The following is an 18736-nucleotide window of genomic DNA, read 5'->3' on the forward strand; positions in this document are numbered from 1 at the left end:
GTTCTGGGGATGTCTGCCTCAGGCCGGTAAGGACATGACTCCCACAGATATGATGTTCTCGTTGAGAAAGTGATAAACACCATGCAGATTGGTGTGGTAAGGGGGCAGGTGCTCGCTAGGTTGAGCAGTCTGGGCCTGTGTCTCTGTATTAGAATAACTAGCTGCGGTGACAGCTAAGTCCCAGTTCAGTGGCTTCTCGAATGAAGTCTTTCTCTCGCTCATGGGACAATCCAGTAAGGGGTTCTTAGGTAACAAGTGTCTCTCCTCCATGTGGTGATGTGGGGACAAAGGCCTTGTCCCTCTTGAGGCTGTGTAATCCCCTAGGGCCTCAGAGTCCTCTGCCTTTGGCTAGAGGAAGAGGAAGAAGAAGTGAAAAGGCACACCTGTTCCTTTAATGCCTTGGCCTGGCAGTGATCCAGATCACTTCACGTGCCATTCTTTTGGCAAGAAATTGGCCACCGTGGGCCTACAGGGCCACACTGAGGGTCAAGTGGGGACAAAATGCTGACTCTACCCCAGAAGGGAGAGCATGGACTCTTTGCAGGGTAAGTAGCTCTCTCTGTTATACTCTGTGGAGATCTCACAGACACAGAGCAGCCAGTGTGGCTGGCAGGGGAGCCCTACCGGATGGAGCAGGAGGCGAAGGCCAGGCCACTTCGGGTCTGGGCTTTGTTGCACAGAATGCTAGGTTCAGTTTCTGTTGAGTACAGTGGGAGGGCAGTGGAGGATCTTAACCAGGGGAGTGACACGAATGATTGATACTTGGAAAAGATCTGTCGGTCTGATGTATGGAAAATGGATGTAGGGAGCAAGTGTAGAGGCTCATTAGAGGCTACTGCAATGGTCCCAGCAAGTGATGGGGGTTGGTTGGGGAGGGCAGTAGTGGAGGAGCTGGAGGGCTTTCACTGGACTGAGAGTCTCCTGAGGAACTAAATGTGGAGCTTGAAGGACAGGAGGCATTGAGGATAGCTTTGCGAAGTGAGACAGATGGTGAGGGCTGTGTACTGAGATGGGACATTATCAGTGGGGTGGGGACAGCACGTTTTGAGGGGAATCAAAAGAGTTCGGCTTTGGATGAGAGCTAGCTAAGATACAAGGTGTGTATGGGGAATGATAACAATTGTGTGGGATCTACCTCTGTTCTAGGAGCAGCCGGGGAGCCCAACTGCTACTTATTAGCTGAGCGAGCTTCTGTGAGTTATTTTAACTCATGGTGGCTCCGTGTTCCTGTTTTGTAAAATGTGGATGATAGAAGAAATGTCTTGTAGGTAGTTGAGAAGATTAACTAAGGTAAAGTATGAAAAATAAAGACACTTAGCCCAGTGCTTGGCATGGAGTAAGCCCTGATAAGTATCAGCTGTTATTATTATTAGCTGTCTGCTGTGTATTTGCGTATCTGACTCTGCCTGTTTTAGGGAACTCGTCCCTTCTTATGTGGGGCTTGTACCCAAGCGTGCATTTGGGTATTGAGTGGGTATGTGGGTCCCAGAAGGAGTTTTGATGGATGTGTATTATCTCTATCTGATGGGCCAGATATCTGAGCTCCTTTGTGTGCGCGTGTGTGTATCTGTGCAAAAATAGGCACAGGGGCATGGGTCCTCTGCGGTTGCATTTCTCAGGGCGTGGAACATGGGTAAAATCAAAATCAGTAGCAGCAGGTGTGACTGGTCCTAGAGGACGACCACCGATCCCGCTCAGCCACAGCACAGGAGAGTTCAGTCTGGCCAAGCTGAGAAGATGAACTCAACCCAACGAGCCCAGTTATGATTTTATTCCCAAAGCGAATTGTGATTTTAATGAGTGTGTTTTTAGATACTGAAAGCTCCTGAGAAAAACAGCTGCTGTCTTCAAAACAAACAGATCTTGAGGTTGACAGTGCGGAATCCATTCAGGAAGGGCCGGTGAATAGCAGACACTCGGTGACACCTTGTGTCCCTGAAAGGAGGCCCCCACCTCAAGAACAGCCCGGGGCCAAGGGCAAGGGCTGTGCTTCTGCACTAGGCCCTCCTTTGTCTTGCAAGCTGGTGCTGCTGCTTGCTAGCTGTGTGCTCTTGGGCGGTTTGCTTAAGCCGCATGCGCCCCAGTTTCTCATCTGAAGATGGGGGTGGGACTAAGTGCCTATGTCAGGCTGTGTGAGGAGTGAGAGATTCTGCAGGTAAAGTACTGAGAAGAGTCCCTGGCACACAGTCGCTGTTAGTGTGATTGTGTTGTTGCGATAATGATGACGGTGACCATGACTGCTCCTCCCTGAGCTAGAGAGGGAGGCTGAGAGCGGGGGACTGCTAAGGGAAACAAGAAACTTCTATTCATTAACTGGACTCGGGGAGGGGGCGGCAACGCAGGAGGTTGCAGGGGAGCCCAGCCGGGGCGGAGGCTGAGGGGAAGCACCGCGCTCTGTTTGGCCTCTGCAGCCTGGAAGCTGGGCTTCACCTGGGTGCGGTGGATGCGGGCAGGAGAGGGGGAGCTGCGGCCGAGAACGCAGCTGGCCGGGAGGTCAAGGGCTTGGGGCACATTCAGCTTCTTTGCAGAGCGGTTCCCCAGGGCCGCCTGCCTCAGCGGGGTGCAGTCGCAGCTCCTGTGGGCGCCCTCTTTAGAAGGGACCCCGAAACATGCCCTGCGAAGCTCCCATTTCTGTTGCTCCGTCCTTGCCCCTGCTTGCCCGGATAGAGGAATCTTGCAGTGAGAACTGCCTGGAGCCCGCTCTCCCCACTTCCACTCCCACTCCCACGCCCCTCGCCTGCCTCGCAGGCCACTGATGTTCTGTGACGTGCTTCGCAGAAGGTCAGGGGAGAGCGGCTGACTTTCTTGTTTACATATTTCCTCCTGTTACCCCCACAACCCCGGGGGCAGCCCGAAGAACAATGAGTTCCATTTACTGAACCAGCTTTCTGAGTGCCGGGCTCTGTGCTAAGGGCTTTATCAGCATCTTATTTAATGCTGTCAGCAACCAGCATTCTCTCCGCAGGTGCTCAGACGGGGCACGTGTGGGCACAGCAGGGGTTCAGACTCAGGTCTTCACCCAGCTCCAGGCCCCTCGTCCTTTGTACTGCTCTGTCTTGCCTCCTTGAACCAACAGAGGGACACTTTGCTTTTTGAGTGATTTCCATCGGGTCTTCCCCTAGCATCAGTTCCCGAGAGTCTGCACTCAAATCGGTGATGTGGAATGGGCAGAAATACGAGCAGGACTTCTTGGTAGGGCTTGCTAAGCCTTGTGCCCTAGGCCCTAGGCCGAGCTGACTTGGGGTCATGGGTTCCAGCCCCATGTTGGGTGTAGAGAGTACTTAAAAATAAAATCTTTAAAAGAATAATAAAGATCACCCTCCCAGTGAGAGCCTGATAGGTGCCTCTCTCCTTCACCTCTAACTTTGATCAAGTGGCAAGGACAGCCCCAGCCCCATTGTATTCTAATTTGTGTGGGTGTCTCCCTGCAAAGACTGAGCTTGGCATCCTGGGGATCCTGTTATTATATGTGTTACTGTATCCCTTACAGTCCTGCGGGTGCAGGGAGCCATGTCTATTTTTTTTTTTCCACTGTGGCACAGAGAAGCTTATTTTTCCAAACAAGAGAAAAAGCTTAGCTTAAAAATAATAAACATTGTACTCATGCATATAAACATCAAAAATAACATGTGTTTGAACCATGTCTATTTTATTGGACATTGTCCCACTCTGTGCCTGACACAGAGCCTAATAGAGAAAGGTTCTCAGTAAATCCTTATTGAATGGCAAGAGATTAACACTGCCCCAGACGGAAAAAAAAATCAGTCAATCACTAAGTCCTTTTGTTACAGGGTATTTTGAAATTGTATCAATTGACTTTTTTTCTCTCCCCATAAATTTGCCTATCCTGACTGGGTCTTCCAACACTTGAGATGTCACCATTTAAATTAGGCAATAGGCCACTGTCACTGAGTAGAGATCGTTTGACACTAACAGAATAAAGAGACATGTTTAGGATCATTTTCCACTCCTAGTAATTCTGACTATCTCCAATATTATTTTGAGGAAAAATCATTTGAATCACCCCCAATGGGATTTTTAAAACACTGGGCTTTCCTTTGTGTATGCAGATATCTGTAGGTATTCTCCTTGAGGGTCCCCCAACTTTTTTTGTCGGGTTATTTTTTTTGCTGATTTTTCTGAATGATATTGTGCTTTATGATTGTCAGGCTGTGTGTATTTCCTGAGGTTCATGCAGTTCCGTTTTGTGTCTTAGCCTCCACCAGCTTCACGCAAGAGGTGAGCGGTGCATGCCCTCCGCTTATGACTGCTGGTGAACCATATGCGGCGGTAGTGACGCACACAGCTTGAAAACTCAAACGGAGTGGTCTTTAAATGATGATGTGTTGCCTGCAGGAAAACTACTAGCAAATTGGTGTTTTCAAAGCTCCCATTGATTTGTGTTCAAGTTTCTTGGATTTGGACCAGACTACATGATTTCCAGAATCTCTCCTCCTCTAAACTTCGGTTACCTAAGGCCTAGAGTCTTGATAGTGCCCGTATGTTAAAGATTTGGGGGAAAAAAAATTCCCAAATACCTGGAAGGATGAAGCGCCAAGATTAAATGTTCTCTTCCCATTCTCGAAAAATATACTTTATTGTGTGCCACAAGCACAAACCATTTTTTTTAAGATATATTTTTTAAATTATCTCTACACCCAACATAGGACTTGAACTCATGACCCTGAGTTGCACATTCTGTTGACTGAGTCAGACAGGTGCCCGTATCTTTTTTGATTCCTTCTCCTCCTTTATGTCTCACATTCATACATAGCCTTCAAGTCATTAACTTTATGGCCATTTGCTAATATAAAAATATCTTTAAAAATCAATATGTCCAGTTGTAAGATAAGTGCTGGGCATATTATGTATAGCATGGTGGCTATAGTTAATAACACCGTATTGCACATTTGAAACTGGGTAAGAGTGCATGTTAAAAACTCTTATCCCCAAAAATATATTTGTTTAAAATTCTTTTTAAAAAAATTTTTAAGTAGGCTCCATGCCCAAGACGGGATTTGAACTCACAAACTTGAAATTAAGAGCCACATACCCTATGACTGAGCAGCCAAGTGCTCTGAAAAAAATGATTTTGTATCTGTGTGGTGCTGAATGGTAACCAGACGAATGGTGGTGATCATTTTGTAGAGTATACAAATATCAAATCATTATGTTGTATGCCTGAAACTAATATAATATTATATGTGATTTCTACCTCAATAACAAGAAGACCCATGCTACCCTCTACTCCCATGTAAAAGAGAAAGATAAAGTAGTTTATTATAAAATAACATGTTCTTCAATATATAAGTGCTCAGACATGATTTCGGCGGAGGCCACAGTGGAGTAGGCAGGTGCCTGGCTCTCTATGGAAATGACCGTGGAAGCAATAGCTGTCAGGGCAGACTGGCCCAGGTGTGTTATAGTCAAGGTTCGAGCATCACGAGTGATATTCCTCTCAGGGCTGTGATTTTCTGAAGTGGTGAAAAAGTCTTGGTATCATTTCAGACGAAGGAATACTTAATCTTCCATCACATTACATGGTAGTTGTATTCCTAGAAAATTCTCTGTGTTTTAAATCTGCAAATTATTATTATTATTATTTTTTAAAGATTTTATTTATCTATTTGACAGACAGAGATCACAAGTAGGGAGAGAGTCCCGCAGAGAGAGAGGAGGAAGCAGGCCCCCTGCTGAGCAGAGAGCCCGGATGCGATGTGATGCGGGGCTCGGTCCCAGGACCCTGAGACCATGACCTGAGCTGAAGGCAGAGGCTTTAACCCGCTGAGCCACCCAGGCGCCCCATAAATCTGCAAATTATTTTGCATTTGCATGAAAATGGAGTGGGTTTCTAGGTGTGGTAATTAGTAAAGTTTCCCCCCTCATGTGACTGACAGAACACTTGAAAGTCAGGTGGACACCAGGACATGGCTTAATTGTGTGTGACTGTCCTGTGTTGTAGGATGTCTAGAATCCTCGGGGCCTCCCCTGTTGAGTTCCACTGCTCTAATTAGCTTCCTGTTTTTTGAATGTTCATGTACTTTCCTTCCTTCACCTCTGCCTTATCTTGCTGGATATGCCCTTGTCCTCGTCTCTAGCTGTGCATTCTCCAAGACTCATCTCAAATGTCTTCTGCATGCAGCCTTTTCCGTATTGTGATGGTTCTGTCTCAAACTCCAGTAAACTTCAGTCTCATATTCTGCCTTCAAACATGGTTATTCATGTGCAGAACCCGTTTTCACTTCCCTTAACTCCTTGATGTTATGTTATAGATCATTTTATCTCCTCTTGGCTGCTAGCTCAGTACCTTGCACATAACAGGCAGCCTGTAAGTAGTTGTTAAACGTAATTATTCTCAGTGCTTCTAACAGAATCTTAATGCATCTGAGAGGCTAAATCCATTAAAGCTTCTTTGCATAACTTGATTTTCTAGATTCTAATATACTTAAATTTTCAAATATTGGCTTTGAAAAATAAAAGCAAGATCAAAGTTGTATGTGCTGAAATGCCCTTAGAATATTAAGTAGTTGCAGGGCAGTGCCTGGATGTCTCAGTTGGTTGAGTATCAGACTCTTGATTTTGGCCCAGGTTGTGATCACAGGATCATGAGATCGAGAGCCCTGTGTCATGCTCTGTGCTGGGCATGGAGCCTGCTTAAGGTTCTCTGTCTCTCTCTCTCCCTCTTCCCACTGCTCCCCCTCACACAGTGTTCTCTCTCTCTCCAAAATAAATGAATAGATCTTAAAAAAAAAAAAAGGAGTATTAGGTAGCTGATTACAATTTTGGGTGGCTACTACTATGTCACTTAATAGAGTTTGAAAGTTTGTCCTCTTATTACATTCCTCTAGCTTTGCTGGCTTGTTGCCTAATTCTCCCCGATAATTTCCAGATTCCAAGGTCTGTGGTCCAATATTGTGGGTAGAGTAATTTAGGATAGGTTATGTCAGATTTAATGTGGGCAAGGAGCACGCAGCCTAGGCACCAGGTGGGGGCTTGGGGAGGTGATGCATGGGTGCATGGCTGTACCGCCCGGGGAGGTGGTCGAGGCGCTTAAAGTGCCCCCTGATGTTACAGAGCTACAGAAACTTCACAGACCACAGACTGGCTTCTTTCTCCCCATCCAACTCTTTGTAACATGATCTATTTTTGCATTTTGGAGAATGAGAGTAATGCTTTGGATCATACAAAATAATTTTTTATATACAATCCTGAAAATGTATAGGAGACATCTGGTGGTAAATACCATTATCCCTTTTGGGTTGAATATTTTTAGGCTGCTAATCACACATGTACCTATATGTGTCAGCTGTACAGCTGTGAATAGCACTCATTGTTCCCAACCCCTTCCGCCTCCCCATCCCATTAACATATTCTAGCAGCGATGGAAGCATTTTTGCCTAATCTGAGCAAATTCCTCTGCTCTAGGTACTCAGCTTGAAACCGATGTTCTTAACGAAGACTCAAACGTCTTGGTCTTTCCACTTCTTGTGGAGGTCTTCATTGCTTCCATCAGTTTAAAGCCCTGTATACTTGTCCTAGATGGAATCGAAGAATTGATTGGCATTTATGGTATCTCAGGACAGAAGGTAATCTCTTTTTAAAATCATACTTATTTTATTGCTGTTTTATAAAAAGAAAACACCATAATTTAGAACGTATGTAACATATTTCCATTGTATCGCGTATCTGTATCTACAGGCGACATCGCTTATGGTCACTCTTCTCCATTTTATTGAACAAATAATTTTGTGGTGGCACTTAGAGTGGGTCAGGCACCCTTCTAGGAACTTTAGAAGTATGAACACATAGAATTCTCAGAAGAACTCTGTGGAAGAGAGACTGTGATCATCGTCCCCGCTTATGCAGAGGGGACAGCATGAGGAGACGTTAGGTGGCTTTATGGGGCATCTGAAGATGGTGGTAGACTGGGAGCTCACATGTGGGTGGTCTGGTTCTAGAAACTGTGACCTTTACTCCCACCTGGGCTTTACTCCTGCTCTCGCTGTTTTATACTTTTATCAAGCATTTATTGGGCCCCGAGTATTTTCTTTATGTTGCATATTTTGATCAGCTTCATCTACACTGGTTTTGCACATACCAAGTTGGGTGCTCCTTAGTTTTTATCCTGTTTGAGGTAATATTGGATCCATGGAAACTCTAAGTCACCTTGGTATCAGCCATTATTTTGTGAAGCAATTTCTCTAAAACTTAAACACACATGAAATTATAAATTATGTCAGTAATTTACAAATAATCTATGTTTCTCATAGAGAATATGATGAAAGAAGAAGAACACAGAAAATTAAGTATACTCACGGTCTCACCACTGCTCAACATTTGGGAGTAGACCCTTCTTTTTTCTATGGATGTCTATACACACTCATTGAAGCTTATGTAAATGAAGTTACATACCATTTTGTTTTGTAATCTGCTCTTTAATTTAATACACAGCGACCACCATCAATTCAACAAGTAACTATTGACCACTCACTATGGGAAAAGCGCCATAAGCAGAGTTGGACGTGGTCCCTGCAAACCAGCAGGACTTTCATTCTGGCAGGGGATGGCTGATGTTAATGGCACGATTATACCAATGAGTATAGAATTGCAATTGTGACAGGGCCTGCCAAGGGTCTGTATGTAGTGCCGTGAGAGCCTCTAACGAAGGCTCTTGGCCTTTGGGGAAGGCTCCCTGGAAGAGGGGCTCCAGGCAGAGGTCTGTGGGAGGAGAACGGACTATCCTAGATGTCCTAGGATATTACCTGCACCAGTGTCGGGCAGCGGTTGGGAGCCTGCCTGGGGAGTCAGACCCTTGGTTTCAATCCCAGCCCTGCTGCTTACTATCAGAATGAGTTAGATATGACATTTAGCCCCTCTGTTTTGCAATTTCCCCCTCTGCCTTTCAGGAGGGTTGTTAGGAGGGCTCAGTGAGTTGGTGTATTAAAATTATACCTGGGGTTTGATTTATAGGAGGATGACTGAGTGCTGACATGGAGAAGCCAGTGCCACTGAAGGAAGAAATTATGACTTGCATTTCCCAAGAGATGAAGATACTCCTTGTCATACAGGGCCCCAGGGGAAGTCTCATGGTGGCCAGGAGGCAGAAGACAGGAGCCAGGAGAAGGCCCAGGCCAAAGCCTTTGTGGGGATTCCCATGGGAAAGGCAGAGTAAATCATTCAGGATATACAGTTCTGGCAGACTTTGTGGTGTAGGGACTGTCCCTGGTTTCTGGCTCTGGCCCTGGGATGATGTAGGTCAGGGAGATGTGGGCTTGGTGAGTGAGAGGCGGATAAGAAGGCGGTGGGGGTGTGGTCTCGGATCTGCTGGTCTGCTCATGACAGGCACGTTCCAGGCAAGCTGTCCACCGCCTCTAGGAATTAACTTGTCTTGGGAGGACCAGTCTCACCTGGATCTGTCTGTAAGGCCCCTGAGAGAAGGCAAATTATCAGAAGACCCCAAAAATAAAAATCTCTAGCTAATAGAGTACCTGAAGACACGTTCAGCACGGTGCCTGGCTCAGAGTAAGTGGTCAGTGTTTGCTAGTTGCTCTTATTATTATCATAATCATTGCTAGGGGTGGGAGAGGCTGTTAAAGGAAGGTAGAAAGATTTGATTAGGTGTTTATTTGATTCCCAAATAAAACCATTTAACTTACGATAGTACTGTTGTATAAAGCGACGATTCTTCAGCATCAAACAGTGTTCTCTTTTTCAGTCCAGTGGTTTGGTTTTCACTCTTAGGGTTTCCTTTCGCCAGCCCTGTAGGTCATTCTTCAGAAGCCTACGATCTGTCGGATTCCTTGCTTGTAGGAATCTCTTTTTGGAGGTCGCATCTGTGCTATCAAAGTCATCACAGAGGGGGCGTCAGTCAAATATAGTTCTGTGGGGTGAGAGTGGGTATTTTCTTACCACCGTATTGTTTACTGTCCAGCTTATTGTTCGTAACCTTAACCCCAGCCTTTACCCAGTACTAACTCCCTCTAATTCCAGCTGCGCTGAGTTTAAAAACCAGCAACCAAGTAGTTTTAAAGTCTTTAAAGATTTCAAATGTCTTTGATGTTCTCCCTCAGGCGAAGGATTTCTCTTGGCTGCCGAGCTCAGTGCCTGCTCATTGCAAACTTATCATGAGCACCGTCTCCTCCAGCCTGTCCTACAAGTTGCTGTGTGCGCGCCCGGATGTGAGGACCGTGGAGCTCCTGAGTGCAGGAGACGAAGAGGTGAAACTGAACATCTTTAGACAGTATCTCTTCATTCCCAGCAGAGGCCCCCTCCGACAGACCAGACACCCTTTGAGGAAAAGAACAAACCTGAATCCTTTAAAACTCACGATCCTAGCAAATGAGCTGAGAGAATGTAGAATCTACCGAGATGAGTACCAGTGTCTGAAGGAGTACTTGGAGGTGGTCTCCATTCAGGAGCTCTGGGAACTGATTCTGAAACACTGGATTGAAGACTACAGCTGGACTTTTCTGCCAAAAAGGGCCAATTCGGACACCGGGGCTTCAGGAGAAGGTAGGTCTCAGCCAGTATTGACAACGAGCTGGAGCCCACGGGGAGAAAGATGTATGGCGGGCCACCCAGAGGAGGAGGGTGTAAGGATAAGGCTGTAAGAGAAAATACAGGATGCCCACTTAAATTGGAATTTCAGATAAAGAACAAATAATCTTTTAGTAAAAGTATGTGCAGTTATTGCATGGGACATACTTATACTAAAAATTAGTCGAATCAGAGATAAAATAATTTCATTAGAAGTGGATCCCAAATTATTGCACGGACTCTACTTAACCAAAAATTAATTTGTTGGCTATCTGAAGTTCAAATTTAACTGCATTCTCTGTATTTTAATTTGCTAAATCCAACAACCCTGTGTAGGGAGCTCTGTGTTGACTGTAAAGAGAACTGTATGAGGCACATTTTTCAGGAGTCTGAGGAATGGGCCTTTACTCTTTCTTTTTTCAAAATATTTTATTTATGAGCAAGACAGAGAATGAGAGAGAGAGGGAGGGGTGGAGAGAGAGGGACAAGCAAACTCTGCATTGACCCTAGAGCCCCATGTGGGGCTCGATCTCAGGACTGAGATCACAACCTGAGCCCAAACCTAGAGTTGGCGGCCTAACCAACTGAGCCACCCAGACCCCCTTGGCCTTTATTATTTCTATAACTCAATTCTTTTGAGCCTATAGTCCAAGTTTTGGCAGAAACCTAATTCAGTTAATCTAGGTTAATTATATCAATTTAGCTTGTTTTCAGACAGATCAGGCTGTTTTTCAGTCAAGCGGGGATTTGTGTCCTTCCTGTGTCTCCTTTGGGTTGACCTTAAATCTGAGGCCCTTGGTACTGGGTGTCCTCGGTTGTCCTCTGTCCCTGCTGTCTTCCACTGAGGTGGTCATGGCCCCAGATGGTCTACAGTTAACTGACGTTCCTCCAGTTTTTTTTTTTAAGTTTTTTTTTTTTTTTAAGATTTTACTTATTTATTTGACAGACAGAGGTTATAAGTAGGCAGAGAGGCAGGCAGAGAGAGAGAGGGGGAAGCAGGCTCCCCACCAAGTAGAGAGCCCAACGTGGGACTCAATCCCAGGACCCTGAGATCATGACCCAAGCTGAAGGCAGAGGCTTTAACCCACTGAGCCACCCAGGCGCCCCACGTTCCTCCAGTTTTGGCCTCATCTAGGACACCTGTATTCCCATCTGTCCTTGGATTGGTCGCTCTCTGCTGCTGTCAGCCACCACATTCCCTCATCTTAACGTGAGGAGGCCCCACTAACATCTGCACCCTTCTGGAGCCTACCGTCTCGTGGGTAGTCAGCATTCCTGACAGGGCACGTTGGTTACTCCCCATACCCTCGGAGCTCCTGGCTCTGTAGGTTTCCCCATAGCAATTTTTGCTGTCTGGTTCTGAGGGCATCAGGAGATCTGCAGAGCTTCTGATTTTCAGGCTCCCGATGGGAAGCAGAGTGCAGGCTCTCTGTACTCCTGGGTCCCTAAGCGCATCTGTCTCATGGGTCCTCTCTCGCTGCTCACAGCCTGGGTTCAGGGGATGGCACAGGCCCCTTCATGGAAACCTGCCCTGGCAACTCCATGGCTCTCTTTCCTCACTGCTTCCTCCTCCTTTCTCGGTTCAGTCTTCCTTAGCTCATCCTGTAACTGTCTGAGTCTGTTTGTGGTTAAAAAATGTATTCCACGAGTTGGTCAGGAGATTGTCTTTTGGTATTCAACAGTCAGTCTTTTGAGAAGGAAAGTTTATTCTCAGAGCTGTTATCTCTGCTATGAGCTTCAAAGATCTCTTTTGAAACTTGAGTTTCTGCTACAATAACCTTCTCTGAAGGACGATGAATTCAGAGTGGAGCAGGGATGGGGATGTGAGGGTGGGGAAGGAAGCAGAAAATGCTTGGACTGAGAGACATATCGGTTGGCATGACAACATATTGTCCTGCTCCATTTTTTGCTCCAGAGTTTGCATTTCTGCAAATAAAATTAATTTCAAATTTAGTGTACCCTCCCCCACCTGCAAGGAGGTGAAATAAACATTTCTGTGCCCTGAGAAGGGTTACGCAGGTAAAGGGTCATGCATGGCTGTGCCCATGGCCATCCCTAGTCGTCCAGTGTTGTTCAGGAAAGCCCCGGCCCTCATCTCCTGAGGGACTACTCCTTTCCCTGGCTGACTGACCCTCACTGTCTAGCACTGCCTACTGACCCCTCCTCAGGTCCAAGGCACTGAGCTACAGGTCCAAGAAGAACTTGGTCAGACTCGGATCAACCTCTGAAAGAAGCTTGCACACCTGGGGCTGAGCAGCTGCCTCTGTTTTGTGATTGCCGGTGTTTGGGATCGTTCCCCAGTCCTAGCAGAGGAAGTCCATCTAGGATAGCAGACCCTACCGTTTCTCTTGATGGTCTTAAGGGTCTCTTTCGAGTTGGTTGATCATAAAGCCAGTGGGAAATTCAGCTGTGGTGGAAAAATCCGAGGGTCAGGAGAGTAATGTGTATAGCTGCCTTGGGTGGTGTCTGTGAATGTGTGCCAAGAGAGCAACCATGCGGAAGGCCCACTCCTTGCCCTAAATGCAAATCTGATGTTTGCACATCTCAGTAAAGACTGCTCACTAGTCTAGTAATTGGCCAACTTGCAGGCTTGGAACTGTAGCTCACATGGCTGTGTTAGCTGGGACAGTGTAGCTGATACTTAATGCCTGAAAGTCTGGGCTTGGAAGCCAGCTTGTCTGTGTTCAAATCCCAGTTCTGCACTTATTTCTGTGTGTTCTGGGTAAGTTATTTAACCTCTCTGTGCTTTGTCTTATTTGTACGACAGGGACGGGGTTAGGTAGTACCTACTTATAGGATGATTAAAAGAAGCAAGTTGTTAGTCATATAAAACATTTAGAATGATGCCTGGTAGCCGGGAACTCTTCTATTTTGACATCGTTGTCATTCTGTTGTCTTAACAGCGCTGGATGGCTGGGTGGCCGATGCTCTGTGCTTACTGAGCATCTCACATTGTGGACTGACCGAGGTTGAGATATTCCAGATTTTGGACATGCTGGGCTACAGGGATCATTACAAAGTTACCACGTTGCACTGGGCTGCCTTCCGCAACGCCACCAGACAGTGGGTCCAGGAGAAGCCCAATGGCCTCCTGTACTTCAGGCATCAGTCCCTGCGGAATGCTGTGGAGCACAAGCTTCTGGGTAAGGCTTGAGTCTGTGCGAGTATCTGCTCATTAAGAAAAGGGAAGTTCACGCACAAGGGGAAGCTTGTTGCTGGCATTTCTCAAATAGAAGTGAATCTATAAACACATATAAACATGGGGATATAAATTAATACTTGTACCTAATTGTGAGTAACAGAGACCTGAAATCAATGGCTTCCATACCAGGGTTTACTCTCTCACATGAGAACTTTCTGGAAGTAGGCTGCCTTCAAGGCTCCACATCATGATCTGGGATCCTGTTCCTTCTGTGCCCCCAATCCATACACTAGCTTGACTCTCAAGGTCACCTCATGTTCATGACTGCTGGAAGCAGTATGGCTGCTGGAGCTCCAGCCATTGCATTTTGGGCAACAGGAAGGATGAAGAGAAGAGGAAGGGCTTTCATTTCCTTTTAAGGAGTTTTCCCAGGTTTCCACCAACATTTCCTCTATATTTCCAGAACTTTGTTGTTTGCTGCACTAGATACAAGGGAAGCTGGTGAACAGAGGTTTCAACAGGAGTGTTGCTACCTTAAACCAAGGTGGGCATCTGTCACTAACAAAGATGAGATATGCGGTTACAGCATAGGCATCAGCAGTCTCTACCCTAATTCTGAAATCAAATTCTGTCCTCTTCTGAAAGGATAGTAGGTCTGAACCTGAGACACGATGGCAATCACAGACACTTGACCTAGAGGCAGACCATTCTATTCATATAGGGTCCTCCTACAGGTATGAGGACTTAAGAAAAACCTTTAAATCACAGCCTCTGCAAAGATTCTAAGCTCTTTACAAATTTCCTTTTAGGTTTACTATGTCCTCTTTCACTTTCTTTTTTAAAAAGATAAATCCTTTCCACTGTTCCCCTCCTACATTGTCATCATTTCCACCACCTCTGAAGTTACATAACGTAGCAAAGAGAACAGGGCGAGGAATGAGGATGTTTCTAGGTGTGAAGCCCGCTCTTCTGCCCATTGGCCTCCGATGGTTTGCAGCACTCAGTCTCTTCGTTTTCCCAAAGAACAGTAACACTCTTGGAGGTACAGAAACGAAAGGGCCAGTGTGGCTGTTAAGATTCTGGGTATAGGCTGTACCCCTTCTCTGCACTGTGAGCCCCAAAATAAGACACTGCTGGCAATACTATTTTCAGAAAAAAAAAAAAAAAAAGCCAAGCAAAAACCAACCCAACTTTTCATGCTGTGGAATCAGGACGTGAATACATCTTTCCTGGAGGCACAGGGAATTGTCATTTCAATAATTCACTTCCACATGGCCTGAGCACGGGAAGCAAACACATCCTATAAGGAGAAAAAAGATCCCAAAGCTAGGGCTAGAGGACTTGAGTCTGTGATGATATTTTTGGTAAAGGGCTATCTTTTGACATATTTTGTCCAAATGTCACATCCTTCCTTTTAGGGCCAACTAGTCTCTTTCCCATGCATACATATGCATGCCCCGTTCCTTTGAGATTAATACTCTGGTATTACATTCAGTGTGTAACTTAAGTTACTCCTATCGAACGTCGGCTAGTCTAGAGGCATGCTTTGATCCCTGGGCTGTGCTAGAGAGGCATCTCTCCCCTTCTGCTACTAGAGCTGAGGATTACTTGGTCTTGCATACTTTGTGTGTGGGTGCCCATGTGTGTGTATGCGTGTGTGCGTGCATGCGTATTAGTGGGGCTGGAAAGGAAAAGGTCAATTAGGGAGAAGAGTAGAAAAGCTGGGAGATGCTCTTCTATTGCTTCTAGATCATTACCGTGGCTTGTTGCCCTCGGCTATCATGGCCACTACCTTCTATTTAGTGCTTTCACTGTGCCAGCCACTTCATATACATTATTTCCTTTATTTCTTGTGTACATAGACCATCCTTCGATGAGGCTTGGTCACGTCAGTTCTGGTTCTCATCGGCCTCCTAGAAAGTCCTCACCTGCTCTGGGTGTCTGTGGGAGTCCCTGAGCAGTGTTCCATGCGCTCCCCCATCTGTTGGCTATACTCACCCCGGAGAGGATCTTGTGCTTACTGGTGTGGGTACCTCCCAACTGCCCCTGCGAGGCCCACCATGAGAAAACAAGGCCTTGTGCTGAGGACCCTCTCTCTTTGTCCCATGATCGAGAGGTGCCAGGGTGGTGCTGGTGTCCCAAGGGGGAATAGGTGTTTTCTAGGAGACCTGAGCCATGAGAGCTTCCTCCCCCAAACTCCACCCTTCCTCAGGATCTCAGGGAGCCCTTCCTGGAAAGAGCCCCTTCTTTTTCTTCTAAGAACTCCTCACCTCATAAAGCTCTGAAAACCCAATCTGTGAAGCCCATTTTACAGCAATTGTTGAGGAAGGAGTCAGCATAGCATAATGGGTAAAAATGGGGTCCTGATGCGAGATTGGGGGTGAGCCTTGGCTTTCCCACTTTCCAGCTAAAGCTGTGGCTACATCATTTCACCACTCTGTACCCAGGTCCCTCTTTCATAAAGTAATCAGTGAACCAACCTCAGAGCATCATTACTAGTAAGCATTCAATGACGGATTCATGTAATTGTAAGTATTTAGAGTAGGCCTGGCATGTAGTAAATTCTTGAGAGATGTTAGCCATTATGAATTTTCCCTTTGTTTGACTCATCTGTCTCCCCTGTGGCCTTTTATCTACCATCTTTCCCAAAATGACCCGCGCAGATCAACTGGTGATCTTGAATCCTGTTGGCCTGAGGGTTCTTCTATTTTATCGGACTCCTTCACGCAGGTCTGAATTCCCTGGGCCCCACTCCAGTTACATGTGATAGATGTTTGGTGAATGAATGCACAGCTATTCCTGGCAGTTGGTTTTTTGACTCTGCCATTTTTAGAAGCTTCCATATCCATTGTTTTGAGAGCCAGTCTCTAGTTTTTGCCTCTAGTGGAATCAGGATCTGGAGGGCTGACCACAGGAGAGGGGAGGAGGTTTGAGTTACCTGCAGGTGACACTGGTTATGGGAGAGGAACAGCCTCATTCCAGCCTCTCTTTACCTCATTCCCAGGCCTGTCTGCTGTTTGGCCAAGAGTCTACCTTCTTTCCTACTGGCAATCACCATGGGTTTTATTATAAACAATTTCTTAATAAGAGTAATGACTTTGAAATCTGACAGAACTGGCATGACCTTGTGAAAGGTGCTTAACTTTCTAAGACTCAATTTCTCATCTGCAAAATGGGGATAATCACAGTACTTACCTCAAAGGTAATAAAAATACTAAGTATGCTTAATGTAAGGTGCTTAATATAGCATCTGGCACAATGATAAGCACTGTGGTGGCCATGACAGCCAATTGCCAATATTTCTAGCCCCTCCACCGACCTTGGGAAGCACCAGTGCTGTCCATGGTTGTACATGGCTCCTGGCAATGTTCCAGATGGCGGCTGGTCTCTCAGTCCCGGAGTGAGTAGACCTGGGTTTGGAGGTCCAGCCAACCTGTGATGGCATGATAAACCTTTGCTGTTTTAAGCCACTGAGATTTTGGGGCCATTTGTCCACATAGCATCATCTAGCCTGTCATGAGAGAGAATGACACTACAGAAATACCAGTCAGTAAGTCGGTGAGAATTGTGCTGAACTTTGTATGTGTGGATGATGCTGAGGTCGAGCCATTCCTCATACCTCATGCAGGAAGGTCAGAAGGTTTGAATCCTGCTGCTTTAGTCATGGGCTGGCCTCTAGCCACCTGGTCCCTCTGAGTTTAAGTAGCTTTGTCTGTCATATGGGGATTGGGTTAACCAGGGTTCTCCAGAGAAACAGGACCAATAGGTTTAGATCTCTGTCTCTATACAACTAGATGTATCTCTCTATATGTTTATCTGTATATAGAGCTCTAGAAAAAGATTGTGAGGGTTTGGCTTATGTGGTTATGGCGATTGGGAAGCCCCAGGATCTTGCCATCTATAAGCTGGAGGCCCAGGAAAGCTGTTGGTAGAGTTCCAGTCCAAGTCCAAGGCCTGGCAATCAGAGGAGCCCATGCTGTAAGTTCTAGTCTGAGTCTGAAGATCTGAGACCCGGAAGTGCTGAGAAGTCAGAGATTCCAGCTCCAGCAGAGAGAAAGCTCTCCTTCCTCTGCCTTTTTCTGTTCCGGCCCTTAGCTGATCAGATGATGTCCACCTGCTTGGTGAGGGCAATCTTCACTCCGTCTACTGGTTTGGATGCAAATCTTCTCTAGAAACACCCTCAGAGACACACCCTGAAATAATACCTAACCAGCTCTCCGGGAATCCCTTAGGCCAGTAAAGTTGACATGTAAAATTACACGGGAAGATGACAGATTTTCATATCCTTTCATATCTCACAAGGTCATTTTGTAAAAGGATAAGCTGTTTTCTGTGACAGTGTTTTGTGCCCTTTAAGCCTTGTGTTTAATACTCTAAATCTTGGACGCAGGGTAATATTTGTCCTAGTTCTCCTTCTCTCTCATTCCCCAACCCCCTTCCCTATTTACGACCCACAGAAATGCCCTCACAGTGGCCACAGGAAGTGGTGAGTTTCCTTCTTCCTCTATGGGTTTCTGAATCACTGTACATGCCACCAGCTAGCATGCAGTCTCTCCAAGTGCACAGGTAACCAGGAAATCATTCCAATGGATGTGGAATGGTAATTTGAACAGTGGGCTCCCCTTCTTCTTCTTTTTTTAAGATTCTATTTATTTGACAGAGAGACAGCGAGAGAGGGAACACAAGCAGGGGGAGTGGGAAAGGGAGAAGCAGGCTCCCTGCTGAGCAGGGAGCCCAATGTGGGGCTCGATCCCAGGATCCCAGGATCATAACCTGAGCCGAAGGCAGAGGCTTAACAGCTGAGCCACCCAGGTGCCCCAAATGGGCTCCCCTTCTGTTACTGCTCTTGTGAAGAGCTGGGCCTGGTAGGCCATCCAGCAGAATGATTCATCTTGGAGAAAAAGCCTCAAGCAGAAAATTTAAAATACTTCTGTTTCACCGTCCAAGGTTAGGTACCTCTAAACTTTTAATGCAACAAAACCCTTTTGTTTTTAAGGAGCTCGTTTCTGAGTAGTACGATCTGTTGGAATCCCTCCTCTGGTGGAGAAAATACCGACA

At 46.1% G+C, this 18736-nt stretch overlaps 1 protein-coding gene across 1 annotated transcript in view; it reads left to right on the top strand.

The window, feature by feature from the left end:
- Nucleotides 1-18736, top strand: part of LOC116862688 (putative tetratricopeptide repeat protein 41) — an 89489-nt gene that overhangs the window by 21297 nt on the left and 49456 nt on the right. Inside the window, exons 5-7 of the mRNA XM_032850054.1 lie at nucleotides 7426-7586; nucleotides 10071-10512; nucleotides 13440-13679. Coding sequence (XP_032705945.1) covers nucleotides 7426-7586; nucleotides 10071-10512; nucleotides 13440-13679 — 843 coding nt within the window. The remainder of the gene's footprint in view (nucleotides 1-7425; nucleotides 7587-10070; nucleotides 10513-13439; nucleotides 13680-18736) is intronic.

The sequence above is a fragment of the Lontra canadensis genome, unplaced genomic scaffold (assembly GCF_010015895.1).
Source record: "Lontra canadensis isolate GAN:19392208 unplaced genomic scaffold, GSC_riverotter_1.0 scaffold300, whole genome shotgun sequence".
Taxonomy (NCBI): domain Eukaryota; kingdom Metazoa; phylum Chordata; class Mammalia; order Carnivora; family Mustelidae; genus Lontra; species Lontra canadensis.